At 45.2% G+C, this 25,939-nt stretch overlaps 1 protein-coding gene across 3 annotated transcripts in view; it reads right to left on the bottom strand.

Annotated features, from left to right (window-relative positions):
• The window catches only part of PGAP1 (post-GPI attachment to proteins inositol deacylase 1), a 794,782-nt gene that overhangs the window by 710,410 nt on the left and 58,433 nt on the right, over nucleotides 1-25,939 (bottom strand). For all 3 annotated transcript variants that reach the window (XM_073558145.1, XM_073558147.1, XM_073558146.1), the window contains exons 4-6: nucleotides 22,831-23,002; nucleotides 7,009-7,169; nucleotides 2,975-3,027 (exon numbers count right to left, since the gene is read on the bottom strand). In XM_073558145.1, the coding sequence (XP_073414246.1) occupies nucleotides 2,975-3,027; nucleotides 7,009-7,169; nucleotides 22,831-23,002 (386 nt within the window). The remainder of the gene's footprint in view (nucleotides 1-2,974; nucleotides 3,028-7,008; nucleotides 7,170-22,830; nucleotides 23,003-25,939) is intronic.

The raw sequence follows: 25,939 nt of genomic DNA, 5'->3' as shown, positions 1-25,939 counted from the left end.
CAATTTGCCTCTACCGCCATAACTACTGCTGCCTTGCTCCTCTACCGGTGTCTAATTACAGGGCCAATTTGCCTCTACCGCCATAACTACTGCTGCCTTGCTCCTCTGCCGGTGTCTAATTACAGGGCCAATTTGCCTCTACCGCCATAACTACTGCTGCCTTGCTCCTCTGCCGGTGTCTAATTACAGGGCCAATTTGCCTCTGCCGCCATAACTACTGCTGCCTTGCTCCTCTGCCGGTGTCTAATTACAGGGCCAATTTGCCTCTACCGCCATAACTACTGCTGCCTTGCTCCTCTGCCGGTGTCTAACTACAGGGCCAATTTGCCACTACCACTTCATAACTACTGCTGGGCAATTACAGGGTCAATTAGTATCTGTTTACTCTACAATACTCCAGGACGCCTTCTTCACTGCCAGATAACTGCCAAATAGACTCCTTTACCTGTGCCAACATGAGTCATAACAAAAAGTATGCCAATGCCAGTGAAAGGAAAGCAGCTTTAGCACTACGACAAAAACAACGCCGTGCTAATGAGACTCCTGAGGAAAAACACCATCGCCTTGAGAAGATTAAGGCTTATAAACGCCGTCGCCTCACACACGAATCCCCTAACTCTAAATCCATAAGATTGGCTGAAGAAGCCTCTGCACGTCGTCACCGCCGAAAACAGACGGCCTCTTCCTCATCATTATTATTAGACTCACAACAGGATGCTTCCACATCAGCATGTGGAACAATTTACTGCTACACTTCATCCCATATGCCGTTCACTGACATAACTAATCAGCAATCTGTTTCTGCCCTATCAATACCACCATTCAATACCGATGCACAGTATGCCAATGCCAGTGAAAGGAAAGTAGCTTTAGCACTACGACAAAGACAACGCCGTGCTAATGAGACTCCTGAGGAAAAACAGCATCGACTTGACAAGATTAAGGCTTATAAACGCCGTCGTCTCACACACGAATCCCCTAACTCTAAATCTATTACATTGGCTGAAGAAGCCTCTACACGCCATCACCGCCAACAACAGACGGCTTCTTCCTCATCATTATTAGTAGACTCACAACAGGATGCTTCCACATCAGCATGTGGAACAAGTTACTACCACACTTCATCCTATATGCCGTTCACTGACATAACTAATCAGCAATCTGTTTCTTCCCTATCAATACCACCATTAGTCAATACCAACGCACAGTTTCTTCACATACAAGCTGCAGTTAGCCCGCAGAAAGTGCAACCAAGACAAATATACGTTGGTCTCAAAACTAGGCGCACCCCATCGGTTGGACATGCACTTCTACTACAACCTCACATTTTCACTAATGATGAAAATAGTATTACCGAACACAGCTGTGGTGACATGACCCATGTATGTGAGCATTGCGAAGCTTTGCATTTTGTAGCAGAGATACCTTCTGATAACAACTTTACGCTCTGCTGTCAGAAGGGTAAAGTCCATGTACCCATACTACAATATCCTGATGTCTTTACACGTTTGCTGAAAGGGCAAAGTGAATTTAGCAAAAATGTCATGGATAATATTCGAAGTATTAACAGTTCCTTTGCTTTTGCCTCCATGGGTGCAAATATTTCACCACCTCCTGGATATGGCCCATACTGTTTCCGCATACATGGCCAGATCTATCATAGAACTGAAACACTACATCCCTCAGATGACCAGCAACGCGCATTTGCCCAACTTTACATTCTCGATACCACTTCCGCAAACTAACAACGCTTACGATGTAAAGAAAATCAAAAATGTCATCCTACATTGATGAACATTATTGCCCTTCAAATCCAAACTATTAATCCTTTTGTGGAAGCTTATCAAATGTTTTGTGATGTGGAAGAACAAGAAAAAATTAAATCTCTACAAAACGGAACTGTCGTGCCAAACATCACTATGGCTATTAAACAAGATCGTACTCAAGACCCTCGACGCTACAATAATCCCACTGTCAGTGAAGTAGCAGTCGTGTTTCAAAATGACAATGGTGAGCCACTAATGTCCACTCGCAGGATTTCAGAATACTCAAGATGGCATGGCCGCAAGAACATGTCGCCGGCGTGGACAATGTCGGGATCCAGGATGGCGCCGGCGGAAGAAGATGTCGGGGATCGTGGAGCAGCGACGATGACGGTGCGAGTATGAGAGATGGAGTGAGAGAAAGGGTCGTATGTGGAGTGAAAGAGTGAATGGACGTGAGTGGAGATGGTGAAAGGTGAGAGGAGTGTGTGTTGAGGCGGTGTGGTGTGTTGAGGAGGTGTGTGTGTATTGAGGGTTAACATGGCAAGAGGTGTGTCACTATCCTCTCGATGCGATAGCATCGGGCCTTAATCTACTATAATAAATGCGCTAAGCAGCTTCCGGGTTGTAACAACTTCCTTCCAGTTGTAACTGGTGACGTCACAGCACACCTCTTGCCATGTTAACCCTCAACACACCACTCCTCAACATACACTCCTCTCACCTTTCACTATCTCCACTAATGTCCACTCGCAGGATTTCAGAATACTCAAGATGGCATGGCTGCAAGAACATGTCGCCGGCGTGGACAACGTCGGGATCCAGGATGGCGCCGGCGGAAGAAGATGTCGGGGATCATGGAGCAGCGACGATGACAGTGTGAGTATGAGAGACGGAGTGAGAGAAAGGGTCGTATGTGGAGTGAAAGAGTGAGTGGATGTGAGTGGAGATGGTGAAAGGTGAGAGGAGTGTGTGTTGAGGAGGTGTGTGTGTATTGAGGGTTAACATGGCAAGAGGTGTGTCACTATCCTCTCGATGCGATAGCATCGGGCCTTAATCTAGTAAATTATATGCAGCATGTGCATGAGCTTTCAGAAATCTCATTCACTTTGCTCATGCTGCAAAATTCTGCGTTTTTTTCAGCGGAAAAAATACAAGGCAAAAATGCAGCACAAGCCGTAATACTATCTTCTATAGAGGAGTGTACGTACCACACAATAGAAAGGTGATCTGTTGATGCCCATGTTCTTGGAATGGCGGTGCTCTGTTAATGAATAAATAGCATTATTTAGTAGTAGTAGAATAATAATCATCATGACACTATAAACTGTATCGTGCTTTTTTCATACAAGCAGATAAACAGCTCCGGATTATTAGTCCATAGTAACAATCTCCCCAGACTGCATGAATTACAGTGTCTAGTTATGACATTTAGTTAACAGTGTGGTGTCACTTGAAGTTCAAAGCAATGTGCCTATCCACATAATGAGACTGCTGATGAACAAAACACAGTCACTCTCCCCACTGTAAGTTCTCTGCACATCAGCCAACACAACAGCTCTTTCCTGCTGCTCAGAGAAGTACATTACCTTAGCTCCAGCATTGCAGTTTAGTTGGGAAGCCTCCTTTTCCATTTGCTAGGATTGTAAACCTCTAAACCTTAAGGGTATATGTGCACACGGTGCGGATTCTGCTGCGGATCCGCAGCGTTTCTGCAGCTGTGGATCCGCAGCAGATTTAGGAGCGTTGTACAGTACCATTGTTTTCAATGGTAAACTGGAAAACGCAGTTTACAATCCGCAGCATGTCAATTCTTTTGTGCAGAAACGCTGCGGTTTCACACCTCATCCATTATGAGGTGTGAAACCGCAAGGCAAAACCGCAGGCAAAACCGCAGGACTTTAGTCCTGAGGATTTATCTGCGGATTTCACTCCAAAATCCGCAGAGCCAAAAAACTCCGTGTGCACATACCCTTAAGGGGCTGTCCAGTCCAAATCTGTAAGTCTGCTGACTTAGGAATCCCCCCAGTACACGCACTGTGCGCTGCTGGAATTCGCCAGTTTCTGACCAGAGATCGGAGGGTATGCATGCGTTATACCTACACTCTGCCATAACCTTCACCATATTTGACTGTAGGTACTTCTCTTTGCAGGCCTCATTCCATTTTCGGTAAAACGGTGTACATTTCCAAAAACCCCTGTCTTGGTCTCATCTGTGCACAAGACACTTTCTCAGAAGGATTTTGGCTTGCGTACATTTTGGCAAACTGCAGTCTACATTTTTTATGCCTTTGTGTCCGCAGAGGGGTCTTCCTGGGTCTCCTGCCACAGATTTTAATTTAATTCAAATGTCGACTGATAGTTCTCGTTGATTCTGATGAACCCGGAGCCTGCAGGACAGCGTGAATTTCTTTGGAACTTTATTGGGGCTGCTAATCCACCATCCGGACTATCCTGCGTTGCTAACTTTCATAAATTTTTCTCTGCGGTCCACGTCCAGGGAGATTAGCTACATTTTCTGATTAGATTGTGCACAGCGTATAAAAGAATAACAAGATCTCTGGAGATAGACTTGTAACCTTGAGATTGTTGATAATTTTCAGCAATTTTGGTTCACAAGTCCTCAAACAGTTCTCTTCTATTTCTGTTCCCTACGCTTTGTGTGGCACACATAGACAAACAATGCAAATATTGAGTTAACTTCTCCCTTCTTTACCTGGTTTCAGGTCCAAAAAACTTTATACAAGGCTATTTGCGCTCCCGTAGGTGTAGGATCCAAGGTTTCTTATTATCCAAAAAAGGTTTTATTATTTTTCAAGAAAAAGCACATACAACGCGTTTCGACAGTATAAAATGTCTTCCTCAGGTATATTGTGATAAGTGTTCCAAAATTGTGGATAGCTTTATAAGAAGTAGTATTATGCTAATTAGGGTGTGGACCACTAAAATTAGTTCCTAATGAGTTTGTAGTGGCCCACACCCTATTTAGCATAATACTACTTCTTATAAAGCTAATCCAAACCTCGGACCTCCGTCCTGCGCAAGTGTTCTGGAATGCACTACCTAAAACGATCCGACTAATATCTAGCCACCAGGTTTTTAAGCATGCTTTAAAAATGCATCTCTTTAGACAGGCCTATCACCTCAACTCACAAACCTAACTCTCCCCTTTTTCCTCCTTCTAAATGTTAATACCGATCTGGTCCCGCCTATCCATTTGATTTACATCGTTCATGCACCCAATAACATACGGTAACTGCACTTAGAGAGAGATGCTGGATGATGATCAGATCATGCAGCTTTAATTGAAAACCCTGATCTATTATAATAATTGCTGGACCGTATAGAACAGCACGTTCTACCTCTTGTGTCCCTCCCTATTTCCTTATAGATTGTAAACTCATCATCAGGGCTCTCACTTCTCCTGTAACTGTTGTACTAGGTGTTACTTAGTATTTTATTTATTGTCTGTACAAGTCCCCAATTAAATGTAAAGTTCTGTGGAATATGTTAGCACTATATAAAATATTATGATTTGTACTAAAATATTAAATAAAATAGACATATCTAGTTCCTTTTATTAGCTGCCACAGGAGCAATGTAAAGTCTATGAAGAAAATTGTTCCACATTAAGTGTCTGTGGGATGTCCTAAAAATACAAGTCTGAATCAAAGAGACCACACCTCACCAGAACTTATTGGGAATCTGACAGCTTCCCTAGGCTCCCCAAAACACTACAAAGTATTTATTTCTACACCTTTCCTAACAAGCTTATTTTTTTTCTTAAACATTACTAAAAAAAAAAAAAAAAAAAAACAACTGTGCTAGCAATCTGCCAATTAGTACAAATAAGCAGGCAGCAACATTCCAAGGTAAGACCAGAAGATAAGAGTTGTATTACATCTCTCACACTGAGAAACCTGCGCTAAGCTATTATGAGTGTGTATTAGGGTGACCGGATCTCATACGGGGGGGGGGGAAATGTCAGAATCTTGTTCGTCTGGACCCCACAAAACGATTCCCCTTTCCAGATATTGAGAGAGCCAAAATTTGAGCTCGATCAAACGACGTTAACCCGTGCCGCTCGTCGCTCAAAGTTTGAAAAAATCCAAATTGAGGTATTTTAAGATTTAGGTATTTTGCATAGTCTGTTAGACTATAAAGAATGTGACAACAACATTGCAGAAATAGCCCTGACCAAATTTTCGAACCATTTGTGGTATTTGAATGCAGAGTTGGTGGGATTTGAATGCAGAGTTGGTGGGATTATCATCGTTTTTTGATCCCACCATTACAGACAATGAAAAGTTGTTAATGGCTAATAAATTGCTCAGTAGCACAGATGAACCATCAGAGCACGCTAACCTACATGAGTTGATAATTTTACATAGTTATCTAATCTATTCTAGAGCTTTTGTTAAAGTAGCTTTTGAAACGTCAGAATATAATGCTCGGCATTTGCTTACAACTTGCAGGACATATTGCTTTTGTTCTTCATCTTTTGTCAGAAGGTCGTTAAAGTCGGTTACTTCCTACCTCTTTTAATTTTTCTTTCCTAACTTTTGGATTTACAACCCTAGCGTGCTCTGATGGTTCATCTGTGCTACTGAGCAATTTATTAGCCATTAACAACTTTTCATTGTCTGTAATGGTGGGATCAAAAAACGATAATCCCACCAACTCTGCATTCAAATACCACAAATGGTTCGAAAATTTGGTCAGGGCTATTTCTGCAATGTTGTTGTCACATTCTTTATAGTCTAACAGACTATGCAAAATACCTAAATCTTAAAATACCTCAATTTGGATTTTTTCAAACTTTGAGCGACGAGCGGCACGGGTTAACGTCGTTTGATCGAGCTCAAATTTTGGCTCTCATTTTTTGCGGTCACCCTAGTGTGTATTCTTCTTTCTCCTGAGTGTTGCTTTGCTGCCAGCTTATGATTAGTCAGCAACATCTTATAAAAAGTAGTATATTCATTCAGACTTTTAAAAATAAAAAAAACTTAATTCATTAGGTGACAAATACTTTGATTACCAATATCTCCACAATGGAGAGGCAAAATAAAATAAATAAAAAAATGCAATAAATGACATTTTTTTCCACTTTGCAGTCACCATCACATTCTGTCCTGACGTCCAGTTCAACATGAAAAATTTGGTGACAGGTTCTCTTTAAACATAAAAACCCTTAAAAAAAAAAAAATAAAAAAAGAACTTTCACAAAAACACAGAAAACTATTACCACAACAGACAAGGCACTGTTCTTGATTTTTAGAGATGGCAAAACTGTCAATCCTGAGCGAACTTGGTAATCCCGAAATCCACCAGCAACGGAAAGTATGGTTATATTTCGAAGTTGGTTTGCATTCAAATTCCAATAATTATTCACTGTGGCATAAAAATCTGTTAAAATAAGATGGACAAAATATAAACCACAAGACACTTGAATATAAATGCTTTCATGCCAATTGTAAGAATTGTTACCAATAAAAACACAGTCTTAAGACAGTTCTTAAAATGTTATAAAAACTACTGAGCCTTTCTGGGCTAAAACTAAACAATAAGGTTTCCTCACCTAAACAGTGCCACAAGCATTCTGGCTAATGGGAGGAGGTGGTAATAAATCCCCCTTGTCAGTCCTACTTGCCTCCCAATAAAGATCCAGATCCTAAAGCTATGTGCGCACGTTGCAGATTTGCTTGTGGAAATGTCTGCGCGGTTTCTGCCTCTCTTTGGCAGAAAACGCATTGAAATTCCGTGCAGTTTTGATGCATTTTTTATGCAGATTTTCATGAATTTTTTTTCATGCGGATTTGTATGCGTTTTTGCAAGCTAAATAAAGATATACCGTATTAAATATAAAAAAAAATTGTGGTGTCATTTCCTTGTTCAACCTCTTCTTTTTCATTCTCCATTGAATACCATACTATCATTACATACCATGTTCAAATATAATGTTTACACACACAAAACAAATATAAGTGAATATCCATACAGCTCTTGCAAAAATTAAAAGACCACTGCAAAATTTTCAGTTTGTTTGATTTTTCTCTTTATAGGTATATTTTAGAGTAAAATGTAAATTGCTCTTTTATTCTATAAACTACTGACATGTCTTTGAATTTCCAAGCACTAAATTTTGTATTTATTTTCAGAAAATGAGAAATGGTCAAAATAACAAAAAAATACAGTGCTTGCAGACCTCAAATAATGTTAAGAAAACAAGTTCATAATCATTTAGAAACAACAGTATTAATGTTTTTAACTCAGGAAGAGTTCAGAAATCAATATTTTGTGGAATAACCATGATTTTTAATCACAGCTTTCATGCATCTTGGCATGCTTTCTACCAGTCTTTCACACTGCTTTGGGTGACCTTATGCCACCCCTGGTACAAAAATGTAAGCAGTTCTTCTTTGTTTGATGGCTTGTGACTAACCATCTTCCTCTTGTTTACATTCCAGAGGTTTTCAATGGGGTTTAGGTCTGGAGATAGATCATGACAGGGATTTGATGTGGCGGTCCTTCTTCCACACATTGATTGACCTAGCTGTGTAGCATGGCGCATTGTCCTGCTGGAAAAAACAGTCCTCAGAGTTGGGGAACATTTCCTAAGCAGAAGGAATCAACTGCTTTTCCAGGATAACCTTGTATGCGGCTTAATTCATACGTCCTTCGCAAAGATTAACCTGCCCAATTCCAGCCTGGCTGAAGCATCCCCAGATCATCACCGATCCTCCACCAAATTTCACAGTGGGTGCTCGACACTGTGGCTTGTATGCATCTCCAGGTCTCCGTCTAACTATTAGACAACCAAATTGTTGGGCAGAGATGAAAACTAGACTCATGAGAGAAGATTACCTTACTCCAGTCCTCTACAGTGGGGAAAAAAAGTATTTAGTAAGTCAGCAATAGTGCAAGTTCCACCACTTAAAAAGATGAGAGGCGTCTGTAATTTACATCATAGGTAGACCTCAACTATGGGAGACAAACTGAGAAAAAAAAAAATCCAGAAAATCACATTGTCTGTGTTTTTTTTCATTTTATTTGCATATTATGGTGGAAAATAAGTATTTGGTCAGAAACAAGCAATCAAGATTTCTGGCTCTCACAGACCTGTAACTTCTTCTTTAAGAGTCTCCTCTTTCCTCCACTCATTACCTGTAGTAATGGCACCTGTTTAAACTTGTTATCAGTATAAAAAGACACCTGTGCACACCCTCAAACAGTCTGACTCCAAACTCCACTATGGTGAAGACCAAAGAGCTGTCAAAGGACACCAGAAACAAAATTGTAGCCCTGCACCAGGCTGGGAAGACTGAATCTGCAATAGCCAACCAGCTTGGAGTGAAGAAATCAACTGTGGGAGCAATAATTAGAAAATGGAAGACATACAAGACCACTGATAATCTCCCTCGATCTGGTGCTCCACGCAAAATCCCACCCCGTGGGGTCAGAATGATCACAAGAACGGTGAGCAAAAATCCCAGAACCACGCGGGGGGACCTAGTGAATGAACTGCAGAGAGCTGGGACCAATGTAACAAGGCCTACCATAAGTAACACACTACGCCACCATGGACTCAGATCCTGCAGTGCCAGACGTGTCCCACTGCTTAAGCCTGTACATGTCCGGGCCCGTCTGAAGTTTGCTAGAGAGCATTTGGATGATCCAGAGGAGTTTTGGGAGAATGTCCTATGGTCTGATGAAACCAAACTGGAACTGTTTGGTAGAAACACAACTTGTCGTGTTTGGAGGAAAAAGAATACTGAGTTGCATCCATCAAACACCATACCTACTGTAAAGCATGGTGGTGGAAACATCATGCTTTGGGGCTGTTTCTCTGCAAAGGGGCCAGGACGACTGATCCGGGTACATGAAAGAATGAATGGGGCCATGTATCGTGAGATTTTGAGTGCAAACCTCCTTCCATCAGTAAGGGCATTGAAGATGAAACGTGGCTGGGTCTTTCAACATGACAATGATCCAAAGCACACCGCCAGGGCAATGAAGGAGTGGCTTCGTAAGAAGCATTTCAAGGTCCTGGAGTGGCCTAGCTAGTCTCCAGATCTCAACCCTATAGAAAACCTTTGGAGGGAGTTGAAAGTCCGTGTTGCCAAGCGAAAAGCCAAAAACATCACTGCTCTAGAGGAGATCTGCATGGAGGAATGGGCCAACATACCAACAACAGTGTGTGGCAACCTTGTGAAGACTTACAGAAAACGTTTGACCTCTGTCATTGCCAACAAAGGATATATCACAAAGTATTGAGATGAAATTTTGTTTCTGACCAAATACTTATTTTCCACCATAATATGCAAATAAAATGAAAAGAAAAAAAACAGACAATGTGATTTTCTGGATTTTTTTTTCTCAGTTTGTCTCCCATAGTTGAAGTCTATCTATGATGTAAATTACAGACGCCTCATCTTTTTAAGTGGTGGAACTTGCACTATTGCTGACTGACTAAATACTTTTTTTCCCCACTGTATGTTCCAATCCTTAATGTTGTTGGCAAACTTGAGCCTGGCTCTCCTTTGCTTCTCATTGATGAAAGGCTTTTTTCTAGCTTTACATGACTTGAATCCTGCCTCTAGGAGCCTGTTACGAACTGTTCTTGCCATGCACTTCACCCCAGCTGCCATTTGCCATTCCTTTTGTAGGTCACTTGATGTCATCCTGCGGTTGCTGAGTGACTTTCGAATAAGATGACGGTCATACCGGTCAGTGGAGAGTCTTTTTCGCCCTCTGCTGGTCTGTAGCTTTGTTGTCCTCAATGTCTGCTGCTTGATCTAGTTGTAATGGACTGCCGTCTTAGAAATTTTAAGGATGGAGGAAACATCATGCTCACTGTATCCCTCTGCTAGTAAAGCCAGAATTGAGCCCTTCTTTTCCTCACTCAAGACTTTTCTTTTCAACTCCTTTGGCATGGTTAAAAGTTATTTTTTCAGGGGGCGTGGCCTGGTGTGAAATGTGAGCAGACATGTGTTGCTACAGCTCCCGCACAGCATCTAGCCAGGACATTCCTTGTTGCACTCAGAGATGCTTCAGTTCATCCACGCTGTGAAGCTTAAGGTGCAGTGATCCTACCGAACCACCCGGAACGTACAGGCGCCACCCATGACCAGCAAAAGAGGCCTCAGAAAGAACGCCGGGGGTCCGGACAGGAAGGCCCAAGATGGCTCCCATGGCACCAGTGAGACAGAAGTGGAGGAGGGGCCGGCTCAGGGAGAAAGCAGGCAGATGGACGCTGTCAGCAAACTGCAGCGTTTTGCCAGGAGCACGGGGGAGCCCCGGACTGAGGCTGGAGATAGAGGAGATATATCCACGCTGCAGAGGTATGAGAGGGGAGAAGAGGAGCAGAGGAGCAGGTGCGGGGGGAGGAAGACTATGATGAGCGAGCACGGGAGCTGGAGCGGCTCACAGGGAGGCGATGCAGGACATGGCGAGGTGGCTGCAGGGCTGATGCGGGGGAAGATGAGAGAGTTGCTCTTGCCGGAGGAGCCAACGCTAAAAGATGTTTTTCGTGCCATTATACACTATGATTCCTCCATTATCAGCATGGCCGCGCAGCTGGGCAACATCCAAGCTAATGTGACCAAATTGCAGCACATTATGCATGTGGTGAAGGAGAAGGTAGGAGAAGTTGAGAAAAGAGACAGCTCTGCAGAGGACTATCTAGTGAGAGCCAAGGAGGAATCTAAGCAAATGGCATTGGCACGCAATGCTGTCCAGGCCAAAGTGAACGACCTGGAAAACAGGTCTCGACAAAATAACCTGAGGCTGGTCAGCGTGCCAGAAAAAGCTGAGGGTAATATCCCCTACGGAATTCTTTGAGAAGTGACTAATGGATAAAATGGGTGCTGATAAGCTGTCTCTGTTCTATGCCATTGAATGAGACAACCAGGTCCCTACGCAGATTGAACTGCAAACAAAGTTCACTTTTTCACTGAAGCAAAAGATGTACTTTTTTTTTGAATCAGATCTTTTTTATTAAACATTCAGGAATCAATACAGAAAGAATATGACATCTTATATAGCTAGTAAAAATTACATTGAGAGCAGATATTATTTAAAGGGTAAAACTCTTCCTGTGTAAGAATAAATAAAAAGAAGAAATCTCAAAACACAGATATTTGCATAAAATTGAGCCTATAAACAACATGGCTCCACAAATAAACAAAAATCAAAATTATACATCAGTGCCTCATTTCAGCGGGAAAACCATCCCCGCCAGCCGCGCCACTCCGCATCATATTTCGCCCCCCCGCATATCAGGTCCAATCCACCCCAGCCCCCTCCCACCGCGCCACTCAAAATCTACTTCGCCACAAAGGGCACTAGACTTTATTTTCACCCCCCAAGCATCCCCTCATCGCAAGCACAACAGCAACTGGTCCAACATCGCATCCCGTACCAGTGCGCCCGAGGGGAGACCCGGTGACTCCATCCATGGCTGCCAAATTTTGTAAAACTTTCTTAATGCATTTCTTTTTAAATAAGCCCCCCTTTCCAATCTGATGACATTATTTAGTTTATTTTTAAGCTCTGACAATGTTGGTGGCATAGGATCCAACCAATGATATGCAAGTATCTTTCTTGCCTGATACAGGATGCGTGCTATTCCCAGGGCCACTGCAGAGTCCGGGTCAACCCCCTCCTCCCACAAATTCAACAAACATAGACGAGGTGACGGTCGTATTGTGATATGGTATACTTGGGCTATGAGTCCCAGGGTCTGCCTCCAGAAATCCCCAATGTGCCCGCACTCCCACATAACATGCATCAAGTGGGCATCATCCTGCCCACACCTAACACATTGTGTATTGGGCCTAAGTCCCATTTTAAATAATAAGCTGGGTGTTTTATATACCCTGTGAATGAGATATATTTGCGAAAGCCGCTGGCACTCAGAAACCGCCATTTTAGGGACCTGTTCTAGAATATCGGACCACTGGTCCACCGTCAGGGGGCCAACGTCCCGTTCCCACTTATTCTTAGCAGCAGTCAGTGGATAGGTCTCCAGATGGGCAGGCAATAATCTTTTATATAATTCAGAGATAAGTCCCCTAGAAGACTCAGATGTAAGTAGCATATGTAGTGTTTGATTATGTGTCACTATCACCGGATTTGTCCTTCTCTGTTTTTCCAATGCATGTCTTAGCTGTAAGTACTGATAAAAGAAGACGTGCGGGAGGTGAAATTCTGTTCTCAATTGTTCAAAACTCTTAAGAGTATTATTTTGCAAAATTTGTGACACCAGATAAATCCCTTTATCTTCCCATCTTCCGAACCCCACCAGCTTTTTGATCTCTTGCAAATCCGGATTTCGCCACAATGGCCACAATTCCGTAGGCCCATTTATCTTCAAAAGAGACTTACCCCTATCCCACACCCTGAAAATCATAGCCAACGTGGGGTATCGTGCCCCATTTATCTGCCGTCTTCCCACCTCCAACCGGCACCCTGGATATTTCCATACCGATCCTTCCCTCACAATATCACCACCATTGTCACACGCCCCGTCTCTACCCCAACCCTTAAGATGTTGCATCTGGGAGGCTATAAAGTATATGAATGGGTTTGGCACCGCCAATCCTCCCTCCTCCTTCCCTCGCTGCAGTATCTCCAAGCGAATCCTAGCCTGTTTTTTCTTCCAAATTAATTCCCGGAATAATGTATTTATTTTTGCAAAAAAGTCCCTACAGATCCACACCGGAGAATTATGTATCAAATATAATAATTGTGGCATCATTACCATTTTGATTAAGTTAGATCTACCAATATTCGACAACGGCAGGCGACACCAAGTATGTACTTTTGCTCTAAATCGCTGCAACAGGGGCTCCAGATTCAGAGCCCGAAAATCCTTCGGGGCAGGACTAACAATTATACCCAGATACTTAAACCTCCGAACTACAGGGACCGGTATCTGCAAATCTGAGAAATCCGCCGGGAGAGGGTCTATCGGCATTAAAGCTGATTTGGACAAATTAATCCGAAGACCAGACCTCAGCCCAAATTCTCGAATGACCTCCATTGCCGGCAAAATCGAGGAATGTACCTTATCTAAATATAGAAGTAAATCATCCGCGTACAATGATATCCTCAACTCCACAGTTCCACATGTGAATCCCATTATTTCTCTGGACTTCCGAATTGCAATTGCCAATGGCTCCACCGCAGTAGCAAATAGCAAGGGCGAGAGCGGGCACCCCTGTCTAGTACCTCTCCCAAGAGGAAAAGACTCAGAGACCCTGCCATTAGCCCCAACCTTCGCCACCGGCGAGCCATATAACAGCCTCACCCAATTTATAAATCTGTGTCCAAAGCCCATTTTCCGAAGTACCGCCCACAAAAAACCCCACTCCAGACTATCGAACGCCTTAGCGGCGTCTAAGGACAAAATTGCTCTTCCCCCCAACTCCCCAGAACTATGTTGAATCCCCAAGTATAGTTTCCTAAGGTTCATAGATGTGGCTCTGCCTGGGATAAATCCCGTCTGATCCTTCTGTATAACAGATGAGATAACTCGGGACATCCTATTGGCGAGTACCTTGGCCAATAATTTAACATCTGTTGATAATAGGGAAATCGGGCGATATGAATCCGGAACCTCTGGATCCTTTCCGGGCTTTAATATTAAAACTATCAAAGCTTCCCTCATAGATGGCGGGAGGACCCTCTGCCTTTCAGCCTCTTCAAATACCTTAAGTAGCTTAGGTAGCAGTAAGGGTGCATAGGTTTTGTAAAACTCGCCAGGCAGGCCATCCATTCCTGGAGCCTTTTCATTTTGCATCTGACCAAGCGCCTCCTCCAACTCCTCCAACAGGATGTCTCGATCCAATGAATCCCTATCGCTATCAGCCAATGCAGGGAGAGAGAGAGCATCCAGGTACTGCTCAATCTCAGTCTCCATGAGACTGCAATCTGATGTGTATAGTCACATATAATACCTCCTTATCTCACTCACTATGTCCGCACTGTCTGTCACAAGACCACCCGAGTCCGTTTTTAGCCTATTGATATATGAAGATCCGTCCTGTGCTCTAATGACCGTGGCCAATAAATGTCCTACTCCCTCCCCCTCTATAAAATATTTTTGTTTGAGGAAATAACGTTTATTTGCTGCCGCCGACATGAGGTTTTCCCTGAGCGACCCCTGTGCCTTCTCCAAAGCTTTTTTAGTTTCCTCTGTCGGGTTGAGTATCACCGCAGCCTCCGCAACAGACACCTCCTGGATCAGGCCCCGGGTGTAGCGTCTATTTTGGCTTTTCCGTGTGCATATTTCTCTAATATATAAGCCCCTGACATAGGCTTTCATGGAATCCCAGACTATGTGTGATGATGCAGAGTACTCATTAAGTTGAAAATATTCTAGAATGGCATCATGCAAAGATCCCCCTATAAGCTGGATCCAGAAGGGATTAAGCTTCCAGATAGGTCTAGATAGGGTGAGGGGGTGTCCCCATGAAAGTGTGACATGTAGCGGCGAGTGATCAGATACACTTCTAGGCAGGTAGGCCACCCCTCGTACATATGGGGTCATGAGTGTATTCCCAATGGCCAGGTCTATCCGTGACATAGCGTGGTGGGAGCTAGAGTAGCAGGAAAACTGTCTGGCTGTGGGGTTTCGGACACGCCAAAGATCTACCATACCCAGCTCCACTAACGTTCTAGCAAATGAGGTTGAGGCTGCATCTTCTGATATGTTTCCCGAATGCAACTTATCCAAATAGGGATGCAAATATGTATTAAAATCTCCTATTAGAAGAGTCGGCGCAGGGGGAAAGGAACCCAAAATAGACAAGATTCTTTTTACTGGTTCGACTGAATAGGGCGGGGGGATGTACATGGCAACCAAAATAAATTGTATACCGTATAACGTGCAAAGCAAACATACAAATCTGCCCCCAGGGTCAACCACTGATTTAGTACATGAGAAGGGGATGGACCTGTGCACCAGCACACTGACACCCCGCGCATGGGTCGAGTACGTGGAATGATATTCATGTGAAACCCATCCCTTTCTTATCCAATGAATATTATCTTTCACCATGTGGGTCTCAGACATACACAGGATAGCCGGGAGAAATTTCTGCATATTAGTAAATATAGCACATCTCTTATTTGCATCCCCGAGCCCCCTAACATTCCACGCTACAATATTAAGTGATATCGCCATAAGAGCAGACTAAAAAATGAGAAATCGGAGCATACTCCACTCCCGAGGGAGAGAGGCAATCTCCACCATCCCTCAGTACAATGAATTGGGTGACACGGCTGACGCACATCACATCCCACAGAACAATTAGGGAATACAACAACAAACGAAAAAAACAAAGGAGGGAGAGGGAGCACTGCACACCAGTGCACAGCGCCCCTACCCCCAAACACAAGTGTAACTTGCACATTTCTCTCAAATAGAGAGAATCAGGGCTAGAAAACTCGCCCAGAGTCCATGCAGGGAGAAGGGTCCACAGCTTGTCACTGTAACGAGTGTCCACAGCAATCCGGTCAGCTCCCGCCCTGAATCCGAAATGGAATGAACAGTAGCAATTATACCAGCATAGCGTCCTAGACAAAAAGGAGTAACACCTGGTGGCGAAAAAAGGGAGAACTTCAAGTATTCTTCCTCCTCATGGACCTCTCATTAATATCCAGCCAGGACAGCGCCATTCCCGCCGTATCAAAAAAGTGCGTTTCTCCATTCACATCAATCCGCAGTCTAGCAGGGTACATCATGGAATGTCACCTGTAAGTCACGTAGGCGTTTTTTAATCTCAATAAATTGCGCCCTTTTACGCTGCACCTCCAGGGAAAAATCAGGGAAAATGGAGACTTTCCTCCCATTAATAGCAAGTTCCTTAATGTCTCTGGATCTGCGCAGGATAGCATCTCTATCTTTAAAGTGTAGGAGCTTGAGCAAGATGGGACGCGGGGGTGCTCCAGGCGGGGGGGCACGCGTAGGGACCCTGTGTGCTCTCTCAATAGTAAAGAATGGGGACAAAACATCTTTACCAAAGGTGTCCATTAGCCATTTTTCAAAAAAGCCCAGTGAGTCAGTCCCCTCCGTCCTCTCCGGAACCCCCACCAGTCGCAGATTACTTCTACGGGAGCGGTTCTCTAAATCATCCACCTTGTTCAGCAGTATTGTAATATTTTGCGTGGCTTTTCCCAGCTCCCGTGTTATTGGTGGCAATTTATCCTCCGTCGCACCAACACGCTCCTCCAGTTCCCCCACCCTGACAGTCACCCCCCGCAGCTCTTGTTTAATACAGGCCATGTCCTTGGTGACAATCTCCATTTGATTACTTAGAGTGGCCAGTGTGGTATTGCAGGAGTTAATTGCTGCGAGGATTTCTCCCAGCGTGGGCTCAGCAGTCACAGACTCCGGCTGCTCCCCATCCCCCACTCCTTCCTCCTCCAGCACAGGCCCCTGTGTCTGCATGTGTCGGGCTGAAGGGGGGCCCAGTTTACTCACTGTTCCCTCCCTGGAGAGATGATCCTCCAGCTCCATGCTGCAGCCAGCGTCTGCCTCAGTCTGTGCACTGGGCGATCGAGCAGCAGCAGGAGGCACCCTTGCATATCGTTCCAGCCTGCCAGCAGCTCCCATCGCTCCACTACCGGCCGACTTGTTGTTTGCTGGCGCCATCCTGGATGTAGCAGAGGCGCGCCCCGGCGTCTCCTTATCTTTTTTACTGCTGCGGTTCGACATGGCCCAAGGATCCTCCGCTGTCTAGACGCCCAGGGAGATATTGCAGCCCTCCAGGTCAGTGGGACTCGTCAGCAGTGCCGGTAATCAGGATTTATTGTCGGATCCGGGCAGGAGCTCTCTCACTCCACGTCCTCCCTACATGAGGTCCAGGCCACGCGAGCAAAAGATGTACTTAGATGGCTGGACTGCAACAAGAAACAACTGCGGCTGGAAAAGGCGAGAGACTCTGCTGACTGAGGGTCTCATGAACTGAGTGCTTGTTTTCCTACTTGGCGCTTTTGGTAGCCTCCTGGGGCATTTGTCGTGATCTGATATGATAATAATGTTCATAAGGTTAAGTCATAACGGATCCTTGCATTGAGGGAACCGATGCGGGACTGGATATGGAGTGTTAAAGGACGGATCAGGATACTATACGCATGTTTTTCCAGTACAGGAAAAGATACTGTTTTTTCTGTAAAAATTTTCTATGTTCTGGGGTTAGTTTTTAGGGGAAAGGGGAATGTTTAGGTCATGCTTCCTATCCAGGTTATATACATATTGGTACACATGCTGTATTATATACAAGTCTAAGATGTAATGTCGGGTGATTTAAAAATTCTAAGTTGGAATGTTAGAGGCCTGGCTGCTGCTATTAAAAAACAAGCAGTTTTTCAGTTTCTGCGCGAAGCAAAGCCAGCTATAGTCTGCCTACAGGAGAACCATATGGTCCCAGAAGGGACTCACACTCTGAATGGGCATTGGATACATGAGAGTTATCATGCTACATATTCTGCGTACTTGAGGAGGAGTCAGTATTCTGATATGTCGGGGAACACAGTTTGAAAAGATCACCTCAATCATTGACTCAGAGGGGCGATGTGTGTGTCTACTGTGTAAACTTAATAATAGGCCTATACTAATGTCTGTGTATGTTCCGCCTCCATATAATAATCAGTTGCTCCGGAGAAAATTGGAAATTATCGGAGGTTTCCCAGGGATCCCGTACTTGGTGATGGGTGACTTCAATAATGTACCCGACTCTCATTGGGACAGAGGTGGGGGGGGGGGCTATAAAGCGGGGGGGGGGGGCAATTGTACTCCATTTAGTGGTTTGTTAAGAGAAACATCTATGATTGATCTATGGAGGGTTCACAACCCCGGGGTGCCTAAATTCTCGTGTTTCTCCGTGACCTTTTCTTCTTTATCAAGGATTGATCTGGCGTTGGGGAATGACCAAATGTTAAATCTTGTGACAGATGTAGGATATCTGACTAGAACGGTGTCTGATCACTCCCCAATGTATGTGCTGCTTGGCGAGCAGGGTTGCCTAACGATTAGTAAACCTCTTTGGCGATTAAATCCCTTCTGGCTGCAGCTAATTGACAAAGGAGGTGACTTAGAGAAGGAGCTCCTGGAGTTCTTTGGGATTAATAGTGGTATGGCGCATGAAGGGATTGTTTGGGAGGCTATAAAGGCCTTTTTTAGGGGGATCTGTATTAAAGGGATATCTAAGGTTCGGACGACCTATAATATTAATTGCTTTGAAAATTGCAAAACGACAGGTGTGGTATATCTTTGTGCCTGCTCCTGTCCACTTGATTATGTGGGCAAAACGAAGCGAGAATTACGAATTCGTATTGGCGAACATTTGGGGGATATTAAACATGGCAGGGATACCCAGCTGGCCCGCCAAGTCAATTTGGTGCATGGGGGTGATGAAAAACAAATCTCTTCATGTGATTGAGAGAATTCAACCCGTAGTGACACAGGGAGATTGGGACAGGAAGATCCTACAGCGTGAGACACGCTGGATCTTCTGGCTCGAATCGCAGAGCCCTAAAGGCCTAAATGAACAATTGAACTTTACGAGTTATTTAATACAATGTGGTTCCTGACATATCTAGCATACTTTGATAAGGCTCTTCTTTGAGTAATGACAATTTTGTCAAATCTATTATGAACTATATATTTTCTATCTTCTTTTCTTGTGTTTGGATACACGGATGTGTTCCTTTGCCATTATTTGTTGTCAAGATGGGGTTAGTTGATCTTTAATCATGAACTACCAAGGTTCTACAAGCCATTATTAGGATTATGTGTTTAAGAAATTGGAGATAATTTTTCAAGATATTGATTGGCACATTACATGTGCTAGAATTAACCTTAGGCTTATAAATCTAAAAGTGGCTAGTTCTCTAATGTCTGAAGGTGTTAAGTAATTACTATTATTTGACATAATGTCTAGTTTTTACTTTAGTGTTCTTAATACAAATTTGTCTGGTTGGAGCGCATTTCTCGCTCTTTATCATTTTCAGCCTCGTACGCTTCCTTTTTTGGAAAGCACGATGCGTTCCACTGTAACATGTGACCGGAAGTCTATATGATAGCGCTGTGTAGTGCATTTCCTCCACTTCGATCGCATTTGGTACCTTGGCCCACCCCATTCTGACGCACTTCTGGGATTTGGAGCGCATTATGCGTTCCATATGGACCCCAATCTAGTACATGCAACCGGAAATAACGCTGGATCTCTATCACGGGGAATCTTTAAATGATGGCGTCAGACGCGCATGGAACACGCCGCACACTGCATTGATCTTTCGGCCGGGGTCGTGATGAGACCCCATTTGTTGATCCCTAAGAACCCTCAACAATCTAGAGGTGGAAACGAGTCGGGCTTTCCGTTCATCTATGGCTGATAAGTATTGGCTTGTATTTATACATCTATGGCCGACAGACCTACTGTTTGTTGCAACGTTTATTTATTTTGTTTTTAGATTTCTGGGGTGAGAAATATTAGCCTCATTTAATTGTGGTATATTAAAGCACCTCTGAATTGTTGCAATATTTTTCTCAGATGGATTATTATATCCAAACGTATTGAAAATCTGTCATTTCTTGTGCTTTTCTTCCCAATTAGTATACCTTGCGGGTTTCACTGATACCCCTTTCATTGGGGGGGAATAGTGACTTTATGTGCTAGTTTATTAACTGTAGAAATTTGATCCCTCTGTATACGCTTTTTCTGAGGTATTTTTATGTGGGTATTTACCCCATGGTCTGTCTTTTTTGCAGCATATAAGCATTTTTCTACTATGAGATAAGTTTACCTAGCTGCAATTTCAATATTTTTTACTCCAAGATAAGTCTATGATATTGGAATTTTGTATTTCGAGATAAGTTTATAGCACTTTAACACTTTTTCTAATGAGACATATTATGTCTCCCCACTAGGGGCTTTTTTCGGGTGTTTATGTATGTGTGTGTTTTTTTGTGTATACCACTTCTTTTGTATCTAGGGTGGTCTAGGGTCTTCAAGGGCTGCCGACGTTGTCAATAACTAGGGTGCCAACCTCCGCAGTCAGGAAGGGACTTTATCAGGGTCCATAAGGGTGAGATTAGCTTCCCCCTATTGTAACATACTTACCGTATAAACTCGAATATAAGCCGAGATTTTCACCCCATTTTTTAAGGCTGAAAGTGCCCCTCTCGGCTTATACTCGAGTCATATACGGGGGTCGGAGGGGGAGCGCGGGTGTCAGAGATCATACTTACCCCCTCCTGGCGTGGTCTCTGCAGCCCCCCTGCTTCTTCCATGGTCTTGGCGCCCCAGCTATTCCTGCGTTCCGCGGTCACGTGGCACCGCTCATTAAAGTCATGAATATGCGCATATTCATGACCTTAATGAGCGGTACCACGTAACCGCTGAAACTTGGACGCGCTGCTGCGGCGAGACCATGGAAGAAGCAGGGGGGGCTGCAGAGACCGTGCGCCAGGAGGGGGTAAGTATATTCAATATTCACCTGTCCCCGTTCTACCGCCACATGCCGCTCTGTCCTCCGCATCCTCTGACTGTGACGTTCAGGTCAGAGGGCGTGATGACGTAGTCAGTGCGCGTCCTCTGCTAAACGTCACTGCAGAGACCCGGGAGACAGAGCAGCGCGCAGCGGTGGAACAGGGACAAGTGAATATCGCCAGTAGCGGGGGCCCTGAACCAGCGGCGACACCGGCATCTGTCCCCCATAGCCCACCGGTGTCCCCCGCCTGCTCAGGACACCGGCACCTGGCCCCCAGCAACGAGAGGCGAGTATGCCATATTTTTTTTTTTTTTTTTTTTTAATTGCAGTGGCAGCAGCAATATATGGGGGTATTTATCTATGGAGCATCTTCTTGGGCCACCATTAACCCTTGTGCAGCATTTTATGGGGGGTATTTATCTATGGAGCATCTATTTGGACCACCATTAACAGTTGTGTAGCACCACCCTCGGCTTATACTCGAGTCAATAAGTTTTCCCAGTTTTTTGTGGCAAAATTAGGGGTCTCTGCTTATACTCGGGACGGCTTATACTGGCGAACCTATGGCACGTGTGCCAGAGGGGGCACGCAGAGCCCTTCCTCTGGGCAAACGTGCCATCGCCACTCTGCAGCATCATGGACCGAGGTCGACGGGTGAGGAGCTCCGTGATGCCGGCCCCTACTTCAGGTGGGTCGACGTCCTCGGACACACATCCAGCTGAAGTGTAAGTGCATTGTTGCCGAGGTCGCGCGCCGCAATACACACTGCTGGCCAATCAGAGGCCGGCAGCTGACGTCAGCGTACAAGCAACTAGGTGCATCGCAGTGGTATCGCTTGGACTCTGAAATCAGCTACAGGCTTCAGAAGACAACGCGGCGCCCAGTGGGAGAGGAAGGAAGGAAGGCGAGTAGCAGTGTTAATTTTTTTTTTTTTTTATGCACTGAACAGCGGTGCCGGCAGATTGGGGGATACATACCAGGATTGGGGGGGGGGGGAAGCATACAGAATGATAGGGGATATAAAGCAGGATAGGGGCGCATATACAGTGACAGGGTGATATATACCAGGATGGGGGTGCATGTACAATGATGGCGTCACATTTACCAGGATGGGGGCGCATTAGCAATAATGGGGGACACATATATGGATGTGGGGAATATAAATAGATATACATGGATGGGAGGCATATACATGGATGGAGGCAGAATATACCAGGATGTGGGGAGATGGGAGGGCATATACCAGGATGGGGGGCATAGACCAGGAAGGGTGGGTGAGAGCATATATACCAGGATGCACTCTGCATGAGTTGTTCTTTCTAAACTGAACCTCAGTATTCAGGTTAAACTGCAGTACTGGCACTTTGCGATAAATAAGCGAGTTTTGGGTTGCAGTTTATGTAATCGGTCTCTAATAGATTCACCATCGCTGCTTTATACTTTCAATATGCCTTACTTTTTAGTGCAGCGCATCCCTAGTGTAAAATAATGTATGGCGTACTTTGAAAACACATAAGCATATGCAGCTTCCCCCAAACCAGCAATCTCTAGTGAAAGTTAAACTTACCAGTTAGATAATAATCTATAGGCAACACTGGCATAACATGAGGTGTAGCTTGCGTTATAATCAAGTTTATCATTTGAGGCTTAAATTTCTTTAGTGTAAATAATGCTCTTGCAATAAGGCCACCCATTGAATGTCCAAGAAGAATAACACTTTGCGGGGGAAATTCTTGGTTCTATATTTAAGAAAATAGAAAAAAAAAAAAAAAAAAGGGTTGGAGGTCAGGTGTAAAACAACCATGAGAAGATTAAATAAAATGTGTATAATCACACATTTGAAAAGCTGAACAGAGATGAGAGACTAGACACACACACACACTGCATTTCAGGTGACTTTTTTTCTTTTTTTTTTTTACTTGACTTGCATTTTCTGCTATTTGCATAAATTGATGTTATTCATATAAACAAAAGCATGGATTTTTGTGAGTTCTTTTCTCCGAGACGCTCATTGGGGGACACAGGTACTGTGGGTGTATGCTACCGCCATATGGAGGCTGACACTAGGCAAACACCACAAGGTTAGCTCCTCCCCCGCCGTATACACCCTCGCCCTGAATGCGGGCGGAAACCAGTTTAGTGCAAAAGCAGTAGGAGAACAATAACAATCAGCCTTAATGCAGAAAAACAATATGTCTGGCAAAGGACCACCCTGACATTCACAAAAGAACATACATTAATTAAATAAACGAGAGCCAACTTAGCTAACAGGGTGGGTTCTGTGTCCCCCAATGAGCGTCTCGGAGAAAAGGATTTTACGGTGAGTACTCACAAAAATCCATGTTTCTCCTTCGCCTCATTGGGGGACACAGGTACTGTGGGACGTCCCAAAGCAGTCCCTGGGTGGGAGATTGACTCACCGATCCAAGCTACATGCACTTCCTGTTTAAAGGTGCGCCACCGCTGCTTGGAGAATCCTTCTATCCAGGCTCGCATCCGCCGAAGCCCGAGTATGGATACTATAATGTTTAGTAAACGTGTGCAGGCTGGACCAGGTCGCTGCCTTGCATACCTGTTCCGCCGAAGCCTGGTGCCGAAACGCCCAAGAGGCGCCCATTGCCTGAGTAGAGTGCGCTTTGATCCCTGATGGAACTGGCGCACCTCTGATGCGATAGGCCTCCTGAATAGTTAAACGGATCCATCTGGCTATGGTCGCTTTTGAGGCCGCGAGTCCCCTCCTGCGCCACTCAGGGAGCACAAACAGCGTATCCGTCTGGCAAAAAGGTGCTCGGCAAGACAGAGCCGCCAACTCCGACACTCACCTCACGGAGGTAATGGCCACCAAAAACACCACCTTCCAAGAGAGAAATAATAAAGATATATCCTGTAGCGGCTCAAAAGGAGCTTCTTGCAGGACACTCAGGACCTGGTTAAGGTCCCAGGTGTCCACTGGCGCCTTATAGGGAGGTACTAAATGAGAGACTCCCTGGATGAAAGTCTTCACCTGCATATCAGTAGCAATCTTCCGCTGGAAAAAAACTGACAACGCCGAAGTCTGTCTCCTGATTGAGCTCGGGGCAAGTCCCACGTCTAGGCCTGATTGGAGAAAGGCCAAGATGTTGGGAATAGAGAATGTTAGGGGCGAAAACCCCCGCTCTCGGCACCAAGCGAAGAAAATTTTCCAGGTGTGATGGTAGATTCTTGCCGAGGTAGACTTCCTGGCGCTAACCATTGTAGCGACCACTCCACGCTCGAACCCAGCCTGGGTCAGAATCCAAGATTCAACGGCCATGCCGTTAAACACAGGGCCCCTGAGTTCGGGTGGAAGATCGGGCCCTGGGACAGTAGATCTGGACACTCTGGCAGTCGCCATGGGACGTCGGTGAGCAGCTGCACCAGATCTGCGTACCACGCCTGCCGGGGCCAGTCTGGTGCTAGCAGAATCGCCGGAACCCCTTCTGTTTTGATCTTCCTGATGACCCTCGGAAGTAATGGCAACAGGGGAAACAAGTATGGAAGGCGAAACTGGTTCCATGGTGGAACCAACGCATCCACCTCGACCGCTCGCGGGTCCCGTGGCCGAGCGACGTACACGGGTACCTTGGCGTTCATTCTGGACGCCATCAGATCCACTTCCGGAGTTCCCCATCGTTGGCAAATCTGCTGGAAGACCTCGGGGTGCAGGGCCCATTCCCCAGCCACGACCTCCTGCCGGCTGAGGAAGTCTGCTGCCCAATTTTCTACTCCTGGGATGTGGACTGCCGACAATACCGACTGGTTCTTCGCGGCGCACTTAAGGACGAATCCTATCTCGCGCATGATTGCCCTGCTGCGCGTGCCCCCTTGATGATTTACATAAGCCACCGCCGTGGCGTTGTCTGACTGAATCCGAATGGGTGGTCCTACTATAAGGTGCTGAAAATGCTGCAGCGCCCGCCGGACCGCTTGTATTTCCAACAGGTTGATCGGGAGGCGTGCCTCCTGTTGGGACCATTGGCCCTGAGCCGTGTGATGGCGAAAAACTGCTCCCCAGCCCAGGAGGCTGGCATCGGTCATGACCACTAGCCAGTGCTCTGGGGGAAAAGGTTTCCCTTGAAGAAGGGAGGATCTGATCGTCCACCACTCCAGTGACTGCCTGACTTGAAGGGACAGCCGGCACTGCTGATCGAGCGAAAACGGGTTCTTGTCACAAGCTGCCAAGAGGGCATGCTGTAGTGGGCGAAGATGAAACTGGGCAAACGGAATTGCTTACATTGCTGCCACCATCTTCCCCAGTATCCTCATTCCAAAACGAATGGTGTGAGGGACAGGCTGCCGGAGCTTTTGGACTCCTTGCTGGAGCGCTAGGGCTTTGTCTTGCGGGAGAATCACCGACTCTCGGGAGGTAGCGAAGATCATTCCTAGAAAGGAGATCCTCTGGGCTGGCACAAGGGATGACTTTTCCTGTTGACCAACCACCCTAAGCGGGAGAGCGTATCCAGCGTAATGCCGACATTCTCCTGGCATGCCCGAAATGAGGGGCCCTTCACCAAGAGGTCATCTAAGTAGGGCAAGACGACTATGCCCCGAGAGTGTAAGACGGCCATCACGACTGCCATTACCTTCGTGAACACTCTGGGGGCGGTGGCTAGCCCGAAGGGCAGCGCTGCAAACTGGAAGTGACGGCCATTGATGAG

Source organism: Dendrobates tinctorius, unplaced genomic scaffold, assembly GCF_039654945.1.
Source record: "Dendrobates tinctorius isolate UK_male_01 unplaced genomic scaffold, ASM3965494v1 ptg000254l, whole genome shotgun sequence".
Taxonomy (NCBI): Eukaryota; Metazoa; Chordata; class Amphibia; order Anura; family Dendrobatidae; genus Dendrobates; species Dendrobates tinctorius.
Note: the sequence above shows the minus strand (reverse complement) of the source record. Positions and strands in the feature narration are given on the sequence as shown.